Raw genomic sequence first — 18034 nt, forward strand, 5'->3', positions numbered from 1 at the left:
GCCCGGGCAGTGCGCATGCGCAGCCCCAGTCAGAAAGCCAACCAACGGCACGCGCCTCCAGGGAGCATGCGCAGCAAGCACCAGGGAGGGCCGTCGCGGGCGCTGGTGGGGTTCTCTGCGCTTGGCGCTTCCTGTCGCTGTCGACCCCCATGGCGTTTGCGCCGGTGGGGCCTGAGGCCTCGTTCTTCGAGGTTTTGGACCAACACAGGGCTTCGCTGCTGGCCGCCCTGAGGAGAGGCGGTGGGGAGCCCGCGGACGGGGGAACGCGCCTGGCCTCGAGGTAGAAGGGCTCCTTGCGGGGCGCGCAGGCCGGGCGGTTAGCAGCGGGGTCCCCGGGGGTCCCCAGTCGCCCCGGGGTGGGGGCGTGAGGCGCTCCGGAGGGACGTGGCTGGTGCCCCTTCCCTTCTCCCTTGAGATGTTGAGGTCGCAGGACGACCTCCTTCACAGGCCACCCATGAACCCTGACAGAAGTCCTTCGGCAGCGCTCCATCTCCTCCGCTCTCAGGTCTCATTTTGAACTCAAAAAGCCTCGTGACAGAGCCCCTCCCCCCCTTGTTTTCTAGAATGTTCGCCATCTAGAATGTTCCAGGAGCGTCCCCACAGCTAGGCTCGCAGGTTTCCTAAGATTCTCTGCAGTCGAGGAGTTTAGGCTGACCTAAACTTTGGCTTTGTCTTTGTTAGGAAAAAAAAAAAATTTTTTTTTTTTTTTTTGGAGAGCATTTTAACCTAAAAAGCTTTCAGGTTTGTGGGGGGGGGGGTGGGGGTGGGGAAGAGAAAGGGAACATGAATGTTGGGAGTTGCCGCTCAATTAGGGGGTTTTAGCAAAGTGAACGAGAAGGTGTTTACGCTACGACAAGGATTTACTTAACTTAGAAGTGGAGGGGATGTTCGCACCTCAATGAAAATCAAAGCAGTTGGCGGCTTGGCTTAGTTGGTTAGAGTGAGGTGTTGATGAAATCATTACGGAGCGTCTCCAGCTACTCAACTTGGAATGAACTATAGAGACTATGTTCTGGATCGTTTTTGCCTAAAGTGCTCTGTTGTTCTTTTCCTAGGTCGGCTTTTGTGGTTTATCGGCAAAGTTTGTTTTGTTTTTGTTTTTCGATGTTTACTTGTTTTGAGGGGACGGGGAGGGGCAGAGAGAGAGGGAGAGAGAGTCCCGAGCAGGCTCGACGCTGGCAACGCAGATCCCACCGCACGGGTAGATCCCATGAAGCATGAGGTTACCACCCCAGCCGAAATCAAGAGTCAGAGTCTTAACCCACTGAGCCGTCCAGGTCCCCCTCGCAAAGTTTTTCAGCCTAAACAAATTACTGGCATATTTTTAAGACTAAGCTGACTACCAAAAGCAAAACAGAACAAAACAAAACGAACAGCAACAAAAGTGGAATACCTACAAGCAAACCAATTTTTATGAAACGAGTTTGGGAGAGAAGTGAGGGTGAGGGGAAGGAGGGCATGGAAGTCCCGTGTTTACGGTCGCGATGTAAAGTAATCTAATTGTATTTTCAGGTTTGTCACAGCGTTAATCTTGCAACTTTTTTTTCCCCCAAACTGGAAAAATGAATGAGATATGTGAGTCCGTTTTTCTCTCCCCATGTTAGAAAATACTGATTCTTTTGAAACTTACTTTCTGATTTGTGCATTTTCAAAGCAAGCTCTGAAGTTTCTATGGAAACTAGAACATTCTACATTTTGCCCATTTTCTACATTTAATTTGATCTCCCTTCTTAGGCAGCACGCTAATGGTATTTATAACCGAACAACATTTTTTTGAAGCTGATGGCTTGTGAAATTAAAAGTCAGCTCACAGAAAACTGGGCTAAGTCTTAATATTTTGCTCTAAAGTGGTGTAATGGTTTTGCCAAGTCTTTTCATGGTAGTGATTAAACTTTTTTCTCTTTCTATCACTAAAATTCAAAAGGGCAGATTTAAGGCATGAGATCAATCAGGGCGATGTGCTACAACAAATATTGCTTTTGGAATGTTTTTGCATTGCATTTTTTGGGGAAGAAATTCAACTCAAAGCCAATATTCCATCATTTTTAATTAAAACAGTTATCAGCAGTATTTCAAGCCAACAAGTTTGGATTTAAGTAGGTTAATATGACGAGATGTACAATATATTTATAAATTCTATTGTCTAGTCATTAACACTGTCTAAAAGAGAGATTTTAGTTCAGTTGTAACTATTTGGGAAGTAAAATTACAAGCAAATGAAATTTCTCTGTAAGTAACCGCTATCCATACAGTTGTTTTAATGCAATGCTGATGTCAAAAGCGGGAGAGAGTGGTATAGAGGGGAAATTACCTAGTCTTAAAAAACAATCAAGGAGACAAGAACTTACTTTAGTGTTGATCTGGGGGAATGGTACATGTTGTAAAAGGCCTAATTTAGAATTAAGATTGAATCATAATGTGTTTCTTGTTTCAGTTCTGAGGTTCTTGCATCTATAGAAAGTGTTATTCAAGACGTCATCAGCAGCCTGGCAAGAAATAAAGCTCCCGTGTTCACAATAGACAACAGATCGAGCTGGGAAAATATAAAGTGGGCATGTTGCCTTTTTAATTTTTAAATACAGTTATCTATGTCATTATTTTAATTTACTCGAGTTAGAATTCTAGTCCGATTTCATTCTTTTTACCGCGTTTACCCTTCCTGGAAGGATTTAAGGGTGCTTACAAAAACACGTACGTCGTAGGCAGGTCATTTAAACCAGAAGTAGATGTGGAAGGTAAGGCAAAGGGAAACAATGCTAGGAGCCATGAAGGAAGCACCAAAAGAGGCTAGAAGTCAAAACGCATATGATGAAGTCTTCCAGTCCTGCTAAAAATAGGCTCCAAACTTGGATCTAAGCTTTTCTAGCACTCAAAGCGGGGAAACACCACCAGGGGGATTCTGCAAAAATACTGTAAAAGTGAACTGCTTGCTCAGGGGAGCTACAACCAATCCTGATACTGAAATGAAAATAAATGTATCTGGAACCTAGAGCACACTTCAGAGGCTCTTCCTCCTGGTTGGTCTCCCCCCTGCTAAGTCATGTGTCCGAGAGGTTAAAATGAGCAAACAACTTTGTCAAAGCCTTCTGACCTACTCACATAGCTTGTTTTTTTTTTTCAGGGGCTCAGCCTGTAGAATCTAAATAGCAAAAAGCACTGTGGTAGCTCTCATAAGGGTTACAGAAACAGAATAAAAGTAATTTGGGGTTCCCTTACTCACTGAATGCTCTTTTACAGTCATTAATTAATACAAACTATAAACTTCTGAATCACATTCTACATCATTTTGCAAGAGAGGTTTCATCGAGTCCAGAAGCAGCGGAGACCTGGCCTATCTGCCTGGTGCCCTTCTGCCACCTTTAGGACAGGCCTGGCAGTTCAGTGTAACCACCTAACACAAATTGTCATTTCATTTAGTGTAACTTTGGGGATAAATCAGGAACACAATATTTCAAAACTTGTTAAATTGAGCAAAATTATTAAATGGGCAAAATAAGCAAAAATGCTAATAAAATTGTGAAATATTTGAAAATGGCTTACATACAGTTGATGTCTTCCCAGGAAAGAAATACACACATTATACTTAAAGGTACTTAATTCACGTATTTTAAACACTTTATTTTAGTACCTCTGTGTGTCGCAAAGCTAATTACCTAATTAACACCTGGAATTCTCTAAGGTTATAAATGAAGTTGTCCTAAAGCTTCTGCTGAGAAGAAATAAAGATTTAGATTATGTGCGGAAGAGGACACTAAGTGTATAGTGTTTGGTGATTAGAAGTTAATTATTTTTTTTTATTTTATTACCTTTCAACAAAATGACAGGTTTGAAGATTCTGTGGGTCTTCAGATGGTCCCTCATTGTACCAGGAGAAAAATCAAAAGTGATTCACCAAAATCAGTTAAAAAGTTTGGTAAATTAATCTTTCTTAGCTTTTAGTAATAAATAAGTTTGGTTGTTTTCTGGGTTTCAGTTGCTCCTAGTTGAATAATTTTAGTTGTTCTTTCATAGACCACCCTTACACCTGAAGTAGAGTTACCGAAGCTTGCATTGTCAATAACCATGGAAATAGATTATAATTTCCAAATAGATTTACAAGGTACATGAATCAGTGAAAAAGTGTTCTCTTGGTTTTGCTGTTCAGAGAGCAATTCATTTTATCTGATGCTTCAGGAAATTATTATTCTGTACTCAATACTTCTATTTTGGAATGACAGTTTTTTTAATGTCATGGATAGTGACGGGGGCAGTTGAAATCTTTGATAGCAGTATGTTTTGAATTAATAAGAGAAATGATGAGTAACTTGTTTGTTGCATCTTATCTTGCAGCTCTCATTCTTAAAATATTGTCCATAATTTATAAATTGGTACAGAGCAACACTCACGCAACCAAAAGGTAAATACTTGTTTTGGTAAATTGCTAAGACACAATGTGAGAGTTAGTTTAGATTAACTCCTATTATGTTTTGAAATGGTACATAAGAGCCACAGCCTACTGTGGGTAAAAAATTACTTTCTTTATATGTTGTGTTTCATCCAATTGAAGCTTCCCGCAAATAATACTCCAATACTCCAAAGAGAGCATGGCTAATTAAAAATATATATTTAATTTTCATAGAGACATATATTATACCGACAGCCAACTTTTTGGTAACCAGACGGTTGTGGACAATATTATCAATGACATTTCTTGTATGTTAAAAGTGCCGAGGATGAGTCTACATATTGTAAGTACCATTAAACACAAAACTTTTTTTTTAAAATAGAAGATTTGCGGGGCACTGGGTGGCTCAGTTGGTTAAGCGTCCAGCTCTTGGTATCAGCTCAGGTCATGATCTCACTGTTTGTGGGATCGAGCCCCATGTCAGCCTCTGTCCTGACAGCATGGAACCTGTTTGGGATTCTCTCTCTCCCTCTCTCGCTGTCCCTCCCCCTCTCAAAATAAGTAAATAAACTTAAAAAAATAAAAGTTTGTGTAAAATTATAATAGAAAAATAAATGTAATCTGTGCCTTTTTCTGATATTATTTGGTACTACATTTTTCTCACTATGAATTTAAATGATCGACTCTCAGTATATTTCCTTGGATGAATGGACCAAAACAGGTGAATTACTAAATATTTTTTATGCCTAAACACCTTATGTATTTTCTCCTTCACGTCTTAAATTCCAGTCAGAGCTAAAACACATGTAGTCAGGTGGGTGAGCATGAGGATTGACTTAGCAGTATAAAATTTGTTAGTGAAAAAGTGTTCAAGTATGGCTATTATTTTTTCAGTCATCCACGTCAAAAGGTTTAATTGCTGGCAACTTAAGGTATATCGAGGAAGACGGGACCAAAGTGCACTGTACCTGTGGTACAACAGTAAGCATATTGATGTTTTCACATGCTTTAACTCCCTTGCGGATCCTTTGTTTTTGAAATGTGCTTTATTTCCTGCTTTCTTATGTAGTTTGGAGTTTAAGATTTTCAAATAAAACTGAATGGTGAGTAGGCATATGCTTTCTGGGCCTGCACATTACATAGTTTCAGAATACGCCAATTGTCCAATGTCATAGTGAAATAAACAAAGATACGCTTTCCTTAAAAAAAAAAATGTACCTTTGTTTTCAGGTAGAACGTAGCTTGGCTATCTTAGCATGATTCTTTATGTAATCTTTACACAGTTTTCTGGTTCTGAAATTGATACCTTTAATGCTAAACTATTTGTTAGGCTTGGGCACCTAGAAAGCCCACAGCACTAGCATGCACAGCAGTCTAGAAACACACAAGATGACACTCATGCGCTCTAAGAGAAGGAGGCCTTAAATTTCATCCCTTTCTGCTGCCTAAGCCAGATCTCCACAAAGCTTCCAAGAGATTCTCACCTGCAAGGAAGTAGTTTGAGTGGCGTGTCTGTTTTCTTACTGAGGAGTGTATCTGTTTCCTACTGTTTCTTTTCTGAGGAGTAAACCTCTGATGCCTGGTATATCCAGAGGAAAATGAAAATGTAGGGCTTCTATGATAAATTTTTTGAATGTGGTTATACTTGCTTTTTATTTAAAATAAAAGCTATCTTGTTTTGTTATTTAGGCTGTTGCCGTGCCATCTAATATTCAAGGTATTCGAAGTATCCTTTGAGTGGGGAAACTAGTTAAGCTCATAGAGCATTCATTCATTCATTCGATAGACCAAGCCTTCATAATGTGTAACCATCAAGCTAGACCCTATCGTGGTCAAGATGAACACACATGGTTTCTGCTTTACGATTCTTTTAGGAGATCCCCAACTAGTAGGAGAGACAGATATCTAAATATGTGAAAGACAGATATCTAAATATGTGAATAGGCCTATATAGTTGAGGGTAAAAAGGAAAATACTATATCTATAGCTGCTTTTGAATGGATTTATGTGGCATCATTATTTAGTTGGTGATTAAATTGCAATACTCCTGCCTTCAAATTATCAGCCTTAATGTCACAGATATAATTACAGATGCAAAATTTCTGTTAATTGTGGAAAAAGATGCGACCTTTCAGCGACTCCTGGATGACAACTTTTGCAACAGGATGTCTCCGTGCATTATGGTTACGGTATGTTACCTACCTTGACCTCAATTCCAAGGCTAGCACGCTACTTTAGGGATTGGCCAGAGGGGTTTATAACATCTGTGCAGCTTGCTCAACGTTCTGTCAGCAATATGGTGTATCTTTTATGGTTGTAGAGTAAAAATTTCCAAGGTGTTTATTTTTTTTTCATTTTTTAAGATTTTTTCAATGTTTATTTCTGAGAGAGACAGAGCGTGAGTGGGGGAGGGGCAGAGAGAGAGGGAGACACAGACTCCGAAGCAGCCTCTGGGCTCTGAGCTGTCAGCCCAGAGCCCCACGTGGGGCTGGAACACACCAACCATGAGATCGTGACCTGAGCCACGCAGGTGCACCCCAGTGTGTTTATTTAAGCATCCTCAAATCTGACTGAAATCAAGGTGGTGCTCCCAATTCTTACATACCAGCGATTTTCCAACATCACAGCGAGTTTACACAGGCTCTCAGTCACCTACTCGCCGTTCCCCTACCACCACTGGCGTCAACTGTGATATGGTAACACTGGGGCTTCGGGGAGGAGAGGACTGAACGCACAAGAGCTGCTCTGTTATGCCTCCCGTGGGTTTGCATATCATGTAATTGCATTAATTCCATCAAAGGGAGCCTGATTCTATATACACATATATGCATACATGTATATACGCGCCCCAAACGGCCAAGAACGCAGAAGTATACGCAGAAGTTGAGATGACACACAGGCGGTCACAGGCATCAGTTAGCAGAGGGGGGTAAGCTTCCTGCTACAGGGTAGTGTGGGAGAAGTTGATGAACTGGTATAATCAGGGCCCCCCGGGTGGCTCAGTCAGTTGAGTGTTCAACTCTTGAGTTCAGCTCAGGTCATGATCTTGGAGTTCATGGGTTCGAGCCCTGTGTAGGGCTCTGTGCTGACACTGCAGAGCCTGCTTGGGATTCTCTCTGTTTCTCTCTCTCTCTCTCTCTCTCTCTCTGACTCTCCCCTGCTCACTTTCTCTCTCTCTCTCAAAAGTGAGTCAACTTAAAAAAAAAAAACCAAAACTGGTGTAATCCATGACACCTGCTGGACTAAGGCAGCGTGAGGTGTGTGCAGCGCTGCCTCCCAGTGTCCCTGTTGTTACCTGTTTTGGCTACTTGCGGTAGTTTTTGTCATCTTGAATAAGACCGCAGTGAACATCTTTATATGTGTCCGAACTTGTTATCATTCCCGTTTCTGCCGAAATGTTGCCTTAGGATTATTTCCCTGGACTGGGATAGTAGAGTCATAGTTAGGAACGTATGTGGGCCTTTTTCCCTCTGTTGTGTAGACTGCATTTTTTTCACAGTCTACACCAGTCTTCCACCTGAAATTTAAAGTATTCTAACTTTTTAACTTTTAAATTATTAATAAAATAAGGAAAAGATTTTGTCATTTTCTTCTGCTGGAACTAAAGTTGCGTCATTTCAATCTTGCTTTTAGGGAAAGGGGGTACCTGATCTGAACACGAGACTTTTAGTCAAGAAGCTGTGGGATACGTTTCACATTCCTGTTTTCGCTCTTGTGGATGCCGACCCACATGGTGACTTATCGTTGGGGATGATTGGAAGCAGTTGTCTTAACTAAATCCTGTTTACAATCTTCATAGTTGTGCTCTTCTGCTCTTAGAACACTTCCGTAGATTATTGTAAAAGAATATGGTTATTAGAGTAAAATTAATGACTCTAATCACGTGAGGCAATTTCTTGCTATTTTTGCCATAGGAAGCCAAACCATAAGTTTTTTATTGGTAGTATCTGTGAAAATAAGAATTACAGATGTTACATATAGTGTTGATGATGATCTAACCTGCAATATACAAAGAAACTAATTGTAAAGGTAACTTTCTCTTAACAGGCATAGAAATAATGTGCATCTATAAGTATGGATCTATGGTGAGTAGAGAGAAGTATTTTTCCTCTCCTACTGTTGAGGTAGTTCATAGTCATCAGAGTGATTGTTGTATCCACGTATTGGCCCCTTGTTAACTGAGGACCCCCAAAATGTACAGGGGAGCTACTCTCCTAGTCTGAGGCCATTCTGTTTCAGTGGCTGTGATTCCAGCTTCTGGCATGCCAAATGTGACCACAGATGACAGAATGGGATTAGCTGTGGGCAAGAGGCATTACTATCTTCCGCTCTCCCAGCCTGTTCTAGTGACTGTGGGGCCTCACCGTAACAACAACGTCTCATTGCCAAATAGACTCTGGAAGTTATATACAGCCTTGAATTCTGACGTTGCCCATTCCCTTCACTCCCACCAGATGGTAAAATGAAAACATCCCCAAATTCCACCCCCGGAGTCCCCAGCTACCATATATCAGTGGTTCTCAATGTACGGTCCCAGACAAGCAGTGTTAGCATTACCGGGGAACTTGCTAGAAATGCGTATCTCGGTCCCCATCCAGGCCTCCTGAATTGGAATGTCTAGGGTTGGGCCCCAAGTGATTCTGTTGCATGATAAAGTTTGGGAACCACTGGTATGCACGTGGAGTATCCCTGATGTATATGACCTACATACTGAGATAAAAGGGATAGTGAAGCAAGATGTTAAAATATAGAACCACAAACAACAATAAATGCAGGTCAGAGAGGTTATTTATGGTTTCACTTTATATAAAACCAATGTGGAAATACTAGAGCGGTTTTAAAACCTTCACTGAAAGCCCAGTTTAGCAAAACTCTTGGTGATTTCCTTAGTTCCATAGGCTCGGGGCATGTGAAGTCGTTAGTACTCGTCTTTCTTAATGTGTAAAAAATTAGGCTGCACAAACAAGTATGCTAGCTTTCTGCATTTTAGCCTCAAAAATGTACCTTTGTTCTTTATTTTAGGCGATGTCTTTTGAAGCCCATAATCTCACAGTTCCAGCTATTAGATGGCTTGGTCTCCTCCCTTCTGATATTAAACGGTTAGATGGTTTTAGTAAAATCAGGGTGTTTGAAATGATGATTCATCATAATATGTAACAACGAGCCTAAAAAGTCACTACGAGGGAAAGCTCTTCATGTGTCGTCTTTATGTTGTTCACTGTGACTCAGGGTTAGAGAATCAGGAGTTAAAGTCACCATGTCTGTTTCAATTTCTAAAACTTCAATGAATTTGGTTAATTGAACTCTCGGAACATATTTTTTGTTTTACCGTTATGGTTAAGAGATTTTGTGGCATTTTTATACTCAGAAAGTATAAGACATCGCATGTAGTTAAATGGTAATAATTGACAACATCATTGGTTGCACCTGAATCCATTTTACCATAGGTGTAAATTGTTTAATTTCATAAGAAAATCTCATTTTAAGATTACTTAAAGTTTGGGAGCCTCGATTTTGGCGAGTTGAACATAACATGTTCACTATGGGAAAAATGTCATTATGTAACAAGATAAAAATCACCTACAGATGAACGGTGTTCGTGCATCTGTACGTTATTATTGCTCTCTGTACATAGCCATCACTTTTTCACAAGAATGGGGTCATACCCTGTTATTTTGTAATCTGCTCTTTTCACACGACAACACAACGAGATCACTTTTCCGTATCGATAAATACGGTTCCGTGACCTCATTTTAATGTCCTCCTAATTACTGAGTTCCAATTCTGGATGTACCAGTGTTTATTCAGCCAGTGCCTCATGGTCAGACATTTGGGTGGCTTCCAAATAATCTGATAAATAGTGCTTTGATGGAGCCTGCTGTAACTGAATCTCTGCCCACATCTTTAATTGGTCCCTTACTCCCGAAGGCTGGATTCCCGCAATTGCTGGGTCAAAGGGTATGCACGTTTTTAAGACGTTGACTGCCCTCTGGATAGGCTAATTGTCTTCCCGGGGGAGCAAGAGCCCGCCTGTCCCTCAGCATAGGACACCATCACTTTTATTCATCTCTGCTTAATGTGACATTTAAAAATATTTTATTGTTTTAATTGGCCGGCCTGAATGAACCTGAGAACATGTTTATCGGATTTCTTTAAGCAGTGAGCAAACCTTGGCAACTGCTCCTTATTTCCCAAGTTTGGAACACGAACAGGTTTTGGGTGATTGCCACTTCTTCAAAAATGAGGGCATAAAACATTCAGTTTTTGATTTTTGAATAGTAGTGCTCCAGTGACTCAAAGTTTTGTTCAGTTTGGTGTACGTGTATGGTCAAAATCCCTTCGGGGTGATCTGCCTGTATGAAAAGCTTTCCGAACGAATTCGAGACAAATGATCTGATAATTACTAAGGTGAAGGGCCTTGCAGAAACTGTAGCTGCGTCTCCTAAATTCCATCAGTGCCCTCAAAGCCACTGCAAATCAATGTACAACGAAGTAAGGGGAAAAATGTGATAGCTATGTAAACAGCTTCATGGGAAATCCTCTAGGCCCCCCTTTCTAATCAAATTGTCACCCTATCCGGGAGCTGCCACTGGCAAATGATCATAATTGTGGGGACATTGAAAACGACTGTTTGAAACTGGAGCTCTTCTGGGAAATCCAGGATTTGTCACTTCAAAAGTTAGTCTATACCACAAATCCTGGACTCCTCATGTTCTATTTTTAAAACACACCGAGAAAAAAAATTACAACCTACTTCTCGAAAATTTAAAACTAGATATGCGCGCGCGCGTGTGTGTGTGTGTGCACACATGTGAAAAGAAGTGAGTGATAGACTAACTTCCTTGGCCCAGAAAATTCTCGATGAATGGCAAAGAACGAAGCGCTCAGTGGAGCCTAAGATCCCACAGTGAATCTTGCTGCTGGCCACACACATTAAATAGCTCACTGCTTCGGGGCGCCTGGGTGGCGCAGTCGGTTAAGCGTCCGACTTCAGCCAGGTCACGATCTCGCGGTCCGTGAGTTCGAGCCCCGCATCGGGCTCTGGGCTGATGGCTCGGAGCCTGGAGCCTGTTTCCGATTCTGTGTCTCCCTCTCTCTCTTCCCCTCCCCTGTTCGTGCTCTGTCTCTCTCTGTCCCAAAAATAAATAAACGTTGAAAAAAAAAAATTAAAATAAATAAATAAATAGCTCACTGCTTCAAGGCTGTAGTGCTCTGGAAGCCACACTGGTGTCCACACGCTTGATGTGAGCGCTGTTGGCATTAGTGTCTGTAACCAGTGTCTGTGTTCTTCTTCTCACTGTCATGTGAGTGCGATGTGAAGAAAAACAATTTAGAGCAGACTTCCACTGTGAACCCGAATACTTGCTGGTCTAGGACGTGCCTGATCCCCCAGATTCCGAATTTAAAATAACATGCTTATCTGTTATTTTAGAGTTTCTTGAAATAGTATAATAAATACAAACAAATATGTGTTCTTCAAGTTATAGGAACACTTTGTTTTTGCTGATTTTTTTCATATATTTTTCCAGATTAAATATACCTAGAGATACTTTAATTCCACTGACAAAACGGGACCAGATGAAACTGGACAGTGTCCTGAAAAGACCTTATGTTACTTGCCAACCATTTTGGAGAAAAGAAGTAGGTTTTTTTTTCTAAAGTTCAAGTGTTGTATGTTTTATTGCCTTTAACTTCCATAGTGGCTATTCACATAATTTGAAAATATCCTCCTTGAAATTTTATATTACAAACAACTAGCATAGGTGTTGTGTGGCGGTAAATGGTTGTTGAAACACTGAATTAGGAATGCCAATAGATAAGATCAGCTGGATGGAGCTGATCTATTTATTCTCATCATAGTGATATACCCATTGTCTATGGCTTTACCATAGCTTATGGGGATGTGGGGGAAGAAGAGAAAGAAATCAGAAAGACCCCAGACCATTCCTAGTTATCACACACAGCCATACTGGGTATTCTTCTGACATTTTTTGCTGTGACAGCTCTGGAATATCCTGGCTGATTCGAAAGCTATTGCCCACGGTTTTGGAGCATAAAACAAGTCTAGACTTACTCGTTTGAGTCAACAGAAGTGTCACACGGGACCCTGTTACAGCTGTACTTTACTTTTATTGGCAGATGGAAATAATGGCGGACTCTAAAATGAAGGCAGAAATTCAAGCTTTGACCTTCCTTTCATCAGATTACCTTTCCAGAGTGTACTTACCTAACAAATTAAAATTTGGAGGATGGATATAAAACGTATCAGAATATACCTTGTGATTCCAAGAGGCTTTTCATTAGTTTTCAGTAGTAGATACTGTTGTGGAAAGAATGTATATTCTTAACTCTGTAGAGGTAAAATAATTTTACGTTAGTTATATTTTTTGTCAAAACAGTTTTCTCTAGAAGTCTTTGTTTTGGCCTTCTCTGTAGAGATTGAGTTCTAGCTTATGTTCTAAAGTAAATTATAAAAGAAAGTAGAAGTTATTTTGACTTTTAAATTCTACTTGAAAAAAAATGTGTACATGTCATCAAGGTCTACAGAAATACCTTATTTACTTTCTACAGTATGACTAATGTTAAGGCACGAAGTATCTTTTCAGTATCAAAACAAATAATAACCTAGATTTGAGAGGTTGCAAATGAATCACAGTGTCTGGCATTTCCTTTTTAGCTGCTTTTTGTTTTGTTTTGTTTTTTCTTTTTCCTTCCTGGTGTAGGGGCTGTAGCCCATTCATTCACTTGTGAAAGTGGTAAAATTTATTATGAATAAATATTTGGGTTGATGCAGACCGAAGCACTTAATTTCGTTTCTGAGTATGCCTCTTATTAGTAATAATTTGTTCGAAAATTTCTCCAGGGCTTTATCCGTTCTCACCCCAAATCAAGTCCCCTGACTTCTCCTCTAGTCCGTGTTTATGAAACATAGAACATGTTCAAGATTTGCAGAAGCCTCGAATTTTAATAAGGTCTTTCTGTGACAGTAAAGATTTGATCTTCTCCCCTCCTAACCCTATCTTAATTTTTCCAGAGTTGGGTTTTATGACTTTATTCTCTACTTTCAGCAAGCTTTTCCCTGTATTGAAGAACTGCTTGTAATTATAAGCAAGAATATAGATTTGTAGGAGAACAGAAATGTTGGTGATTTTATCAAGTGATGATGTTTTATCGATGATAGTAGTGGATGCCATTTCTGAGAACTTACATGTGCTGATCACTGCTTACACGTGATCTTACTTAAGGCTTCCAAGAGCCCCGTCAGGTCTGTAGTTAATTACATCTGTAGTTTACAGGTGAGAACACGGGGAATGTTGCTTCTCCCGGGACACATAGCCAGGACATGGCAGAGAGGGGACAGTGACACTGTTTACCTCAAGAGTAGGACCAGCTACCGAATATGTGGGGCCCAGGGCAAAATGTAATTGTAGGGTCCTCATTCAAAAGTTATCAGCAGCAGGGAATTAAAGCGCCCTTGGGGCCCGCGTGACTGCACACCCACGAAGCTGGCCCTACTCAAGAGGTTCTGGTACATATTAAATGAGGTAATATAATAAGAAAATTAAGTACTTGTATAGCACTTACGCACCAGGTATTTTTCTAGGTGCTTTTGAACATTAACGTCATCTTCACAGAAACTCTATGAGCTAGGTACTTTTATCAGCCCCACTTTACAGATAAGAGAACAAAGGTACAGAGATGCTAATAGCTTTTCCCAAAGTCACACAACTACTAAGCAGCGGAGCTGGGACCTAACGCCAGAGTCTGGCTCCGAGGCTCCTGCTCTCATCATGACACCAGTACATGTGAAGGGCTCCACGTGTGGAGCACGAGTATGCACACTGCTCGGAGAGGGTCCACAGTTCTTGTTGGCTGGGGGCCAAGTCAGGTCCTCCTGATGCCAAGCCTGTAATGTCAAAAGTTATGTGATTTTCCCTGGTCGCCTCAGAACCAGGTATTTCATTTTGAGAATATTCTGTGAGGCTACCTAATTGACTTGTGAGACTATCGCAAATTGTAAAGACATTTTTATAAATCACAAATTTTGCTTTGAATTTATACCCTACTTCCTTCCTTTACATCTCATATCGCTGAACTTTGACATGGCGTGTAAAGGAGAACATTACTAACCTAGAAATACATGGTCAAGCTGCACGATGTCTGGATTTGTTCGGATAGACTATCAAATGGAAAGGAATGAAACATCTACAGTAGTCTAATTAAAGTTTGAAAATAGGGGCGCCTGGGTGGCTCAGTCGATTAAGTGGACAACTCTTCATGTCGGCTCAGGTCGTGATCTTGCGGTTTGTGAGGTGGAGCCCCATGTCGGGCTCCACACCAACAGTGCGGAGCCTGCTTGCGATTCTCTCTCTCTCTCTCTCTCTCTCTCTCTCTCTCTCTCTCTCTCTCTCTGCCTTTCCCTCTGCCCTTTCCCTGCACATGCACATGCGTGCTCTCTCTCTCTCAAAATAAGTAAACTTTAAAAAAGTTGGAAAATAAATTTGAAAGGGGCTTGCAGATACATTCAGTTTAGACAATTACAGTCATTTCAAGTTTATGATTGGAAATTTACTTAAAATAATTTTCAGTTATTTGGGAAAAGAAAATGGGAGGAGAGAATATTGCAGTTTCTGCAGAATAAGCAAAATCATTCTGGGATTTCCATCTATGACTTCCTTCCTTTAATGAGAGCATCTCAGTTGAACTGTTGGACGTAGACACCTGTTTATTGGCGCCAAAAAGAACGGTTGCTCTCAAAGCTAAGCCGCATGTACATGTGCACTAAGAGATATTTGCAACAGAATGTTTTTGCAGTAAAGTATCGAGAAACATTACTTCTGTTTGGACTTTTGTGCACCGGTAAAATCTGTTCCCCCGGGGGAACAGTCCTGTAAACACGAGCCAAGGGCGTCCTCTGCTGGCAGAAACTCTACTGTTCTCTCAGATCCTTCCACTCTTTTGGATGGACGTTTCTTTAAAATATCAAGTCAGCGTTTGAAGGAATGGAGCAGAAGAGTCTGAGACGCGACAAAAGAAGTTGAGGAAACCACGAAGATTCCTGTGTGAGGCTGAGTACTACTTGACAAAAATTCATTCTGTGTCATCAACTCTGGATGTTTCCGATTCCTTGTGAAGCTGCACTTTGTGCTTCTTGGCAACCGAGCTGTTTACAAAACCTTAAACAACACATTAGAACTTTATAATCAGGGGAGCCTGGGTGGCTCAGCCGGTCAAGCGTCCAACTTCGACTCAGGTCAGGATCTTGCGGTTCTTGAGTTCGAGCCCCCCGTCGGGCTTTGTGCTGACAGTTCGGAGCCTGGAGCCCGCTTAGGATTCTGGGTCTCCCTCTCTCTCTGTCTGCCCTCTCCTGCCTGCGCGTGCGCGCTCTCTCTCAAACATAAACAAACATGAAAAAAAATTCATAATTAAATTTCAAAATTAAAGGTCACCTTAAATGAAAAGGAATTGATACTAAAATCATAAGCCTGGGGGCGCCTGGGTGGCACAGTCGGTTAAGCTTCCGACTTCAGCCAGGTCACGATCTCGCGGTCCGGGAGTTCGAACCCCGCGTCAGGCTCTGGGCTGATGGCTCAGAGCCTGGAGCCTGTTTCGGATTCTGTGTCTCCCTCTCTCTCTGCCCCTCCCCCATTCATGCTCTGTCTCTCTCTGTCCCAAAAATAAATAAATGTTGAAAAAAAATAAAAATAAATAAAATCATAAGCCTGTTTAGTTTGTATTCACCTAGAAATGTAATCTAAACTGTGTGGTCCTTCATAAAGCCTGTCTTGTGTAATAACCGCACAAGTGTTTACCAATGTGAATGATAGCCATAGCTGAAATTTAATCTTAATTGTTTCATTTTTAATGATGTTTTGCCTATACTTTATGGCTCAATGATCCCCCTTCTTGTTGCCAGTGGAAAAGATGCCACTGCTAGTGGCGGTGATTTGCTGCCACCTGCCATCTGTGGAGTCAGATTTGGGGGGCACGCGGCTTGCATCTCAGCTCCCCCTTCTACTCGCTTCTTGTGTGGCTGGCCTTGGTTTTGTCAACGGCGAATTGGAGATAACAAGAATAATATCCCCGTAGTCTCATTGTGAGGACTAAGTGAGATAATTCCCGTAAACTGTTGGAATGACACTTTAGAAAAGTCAAGGAATGTTCGCTGTTGCTACATTTGCGTGCACATGCTTTTATTCTTCCCCGGTGGTCGATGCAAAAGCAGCTTGTCAATTAGTTCCCCCGAAACAGCAGAAAGATCGTTTTAAAAATATGATGAAGCACCAGGATTGTGCAAGACTCTGTATCATGATAGAGGTTTCTGGAGTATTCCTCAGGTGTGGGAAATATAATTCAACAAACGCTGATTTCACGCCAGCTGTGTGTAAGACACTGAGAGCTTGGTGCTGCAAAGGATACGCACGGGAGTAAGACACAGTTTAAAGTCTAGCAAGCAAGACGAGGCAAATGCCTGCCGTTTTATGAGGCAGAATATGAGAAGCAGTCTTCAAGAAGCGATGGTATGAGATGATCCATTTGGGAAAGAATGAGGAAAGGTGTCCTTGAGGAGGGAGTACTTGTCAGAGATGATTCCAAGATTATGCTGGGGTACTTCGGTACCGGACAGGCTTCACTGGCTCTGCTGCTTAACGGCTGTATGATGTCTGACAAGGAGGTTGCTTTGCTCAGCCTCGCTTTCCTTTCTATAAAATGGGATTACAGTACTTACTTTATAGGGCTGCTCTGGAAATTGTAGGAGATAAAGAGCTCTTATTATTATCACGATCTAGACTAGAGGTTCTCAATCTTGCCTGCTCCTTAGGATCACTTGGGGAGCTTATAAAAACTATTAACCCCCTGTGCCACCACAGATCAACTAAATCAGAAATCTCTGAGAGGGAGGCCCAGGCAGCACAGCTTTACAAAAGGTACCCGAAATGACTCCAAATACCTCATCTAGACTCGGTGCGGCCAGCTCAGCTGGGAATTTGCTCAGCACCCCCTGGACCTTCTCGACCTGCATTTTATAAAAAGGTCTTGTGGGTCTGAAAGTCCCCTGCAGATATTAAGGCTCCTGGTTCGCAGACCACACTGAATAGCAAAGGAGAAGGTTCAATGTATGTCCCACAGAGTCAGGAGATCCCTCTCTCTTCCTTCAGAAATTCAGCCACCAGCTGAAATCTTTGGAGTTGGCACGCGTCCATGTGTGTGTCCTAACAACCCCTTAGCATTCTTATGGAATCTTACGCTTCGCAAAAGTCTTTCATGTGTGTTACTTCACTCGATCCCAATTAAGAACTTCCCTGAAGTCAGGCATCTTTACGCCAATTTTACAAAAGGAAACTGAGGCCCCAAGAGCCCCGGAGGGCAGACAGGAGGCCAGGGCAGGGCCCCAGGCTGGCGGACTTCACCGCAGCCCGAGGCAGCATTCCATCAGCTTCTCCGAGGATGGCGTTGGACTTGAATTGGCGGCAATCAGAATTCTGCTGGACATTTAATTCTCGAGAGAAAATACTATCCTCCGTGGGCGGGAGCGGTAGCGGCGAATTCATTAAAACAGTTGCTTGGCAACTTGCAGGCTGGCCACACCAACTTACGACCAATCCGCAAATTGCTGGCACGGGGACTGCTTCTCGGCGTCAATAACGC

General features: G+C 41.7%; 1 protein-coding gene and 1 long non-coding RNA gene across 3 annotated transcripts; one reads left to right on the top strand and one right to left on the bottom strand.

Annotated features, from left to right (window-relative positions):
* Positions 1–25: 25 nt before the first annotated feature.
* Positions 26–13192, top strand: SPO11 (SPO11 initiator of meiotic double strand breaks). 2 transcript variants are annotated; one of them, XM_040459780.1, is made up of 13 exons: positions 26–280; positions 2435–2548; positions 3825–3913; positions 4330–4396; positions 4619–4727; positions 5279–5365; positions 6074–6110; positions 6476–6573; positions 8018–8117; positions 8432–8469; positions 9407–9483; positions 11914–12025; positions 12524–13192. In XM_040459780.1, the coding sequence occupies exons 1-13, from the start codon at positions 150–152 to the stop codon at positions 12641–12643; spliced, it is 1179 nt and encodes a 392-aa protein (XP_040315714.1). In that variant the 5' UTR covers positions 26–149; the 3' UTR covers positions 12644–13192. The 2 variants fall into 2 exon arrangements, with proteins under 2 accessions (XP_040315714.1, XP_040315713.1); XM_040459779.1 differs by having other exon boundaries at positions 32–280; positions 6464–6573.
* A 3365-nt stretch (positions 13193–16557) lies between these two features.
* LOC121019896 (uncharacterized) lies at positions 16558–18025 on the bottom strand. Its single transcript, XR_005785804.1, has 2 exons — positions 17337–18025; positions 16558–17088 (listed from the first exon to the last, which is right to left on the bottom strand). It is a non-coding gene; the product is annotated as an uncharacterized LOC121019896 (long non-coding RNA).
* Positions 18026–18034: the final 9 nt, after the last annotated feature.

Source organism: Herpailurus yagouaroundi, unplaced genomic scaffold (assembly GCF_014898765.1).
Source record: "Herpailurus yagouaroundi ecotype Mexico unplaced genomic scaffold, PumYag 246, whole genome shotgun sequence".
NCBI classification, from domain to species: domain Eukaryota; kingdom Metazoa; phylum Chordata; class Mammalia; order Carnivora; family Felidae; genus Herpailurus; species Herpailurus yagouaroundi.

Bases quoted from the DNA above. Each gene is read 5' to 3' on its own strand.
- SPO11 (XM_040459779.1), top strand. From the start codon at position 150: ATGGCGTTTGCGCCGGTGGGGCCTGAGGCCTCGTTCTTCGAGGTTTTG. The intron at 5,366-6,073 runs GTAAGCATATTG...TTTGTTATTTAG, and splicing joins ACTGTACCTGTGGTACAACA to GCTGTTGCCGTGCCATCTAA. The intron at 12,026-12,523 runs GTAGGTTTTTTT...TTTTATTGGCAG, and splicing joins AACCATTTTGGAGAAAAGAA to ATGGAAATAATGGCGGACTC.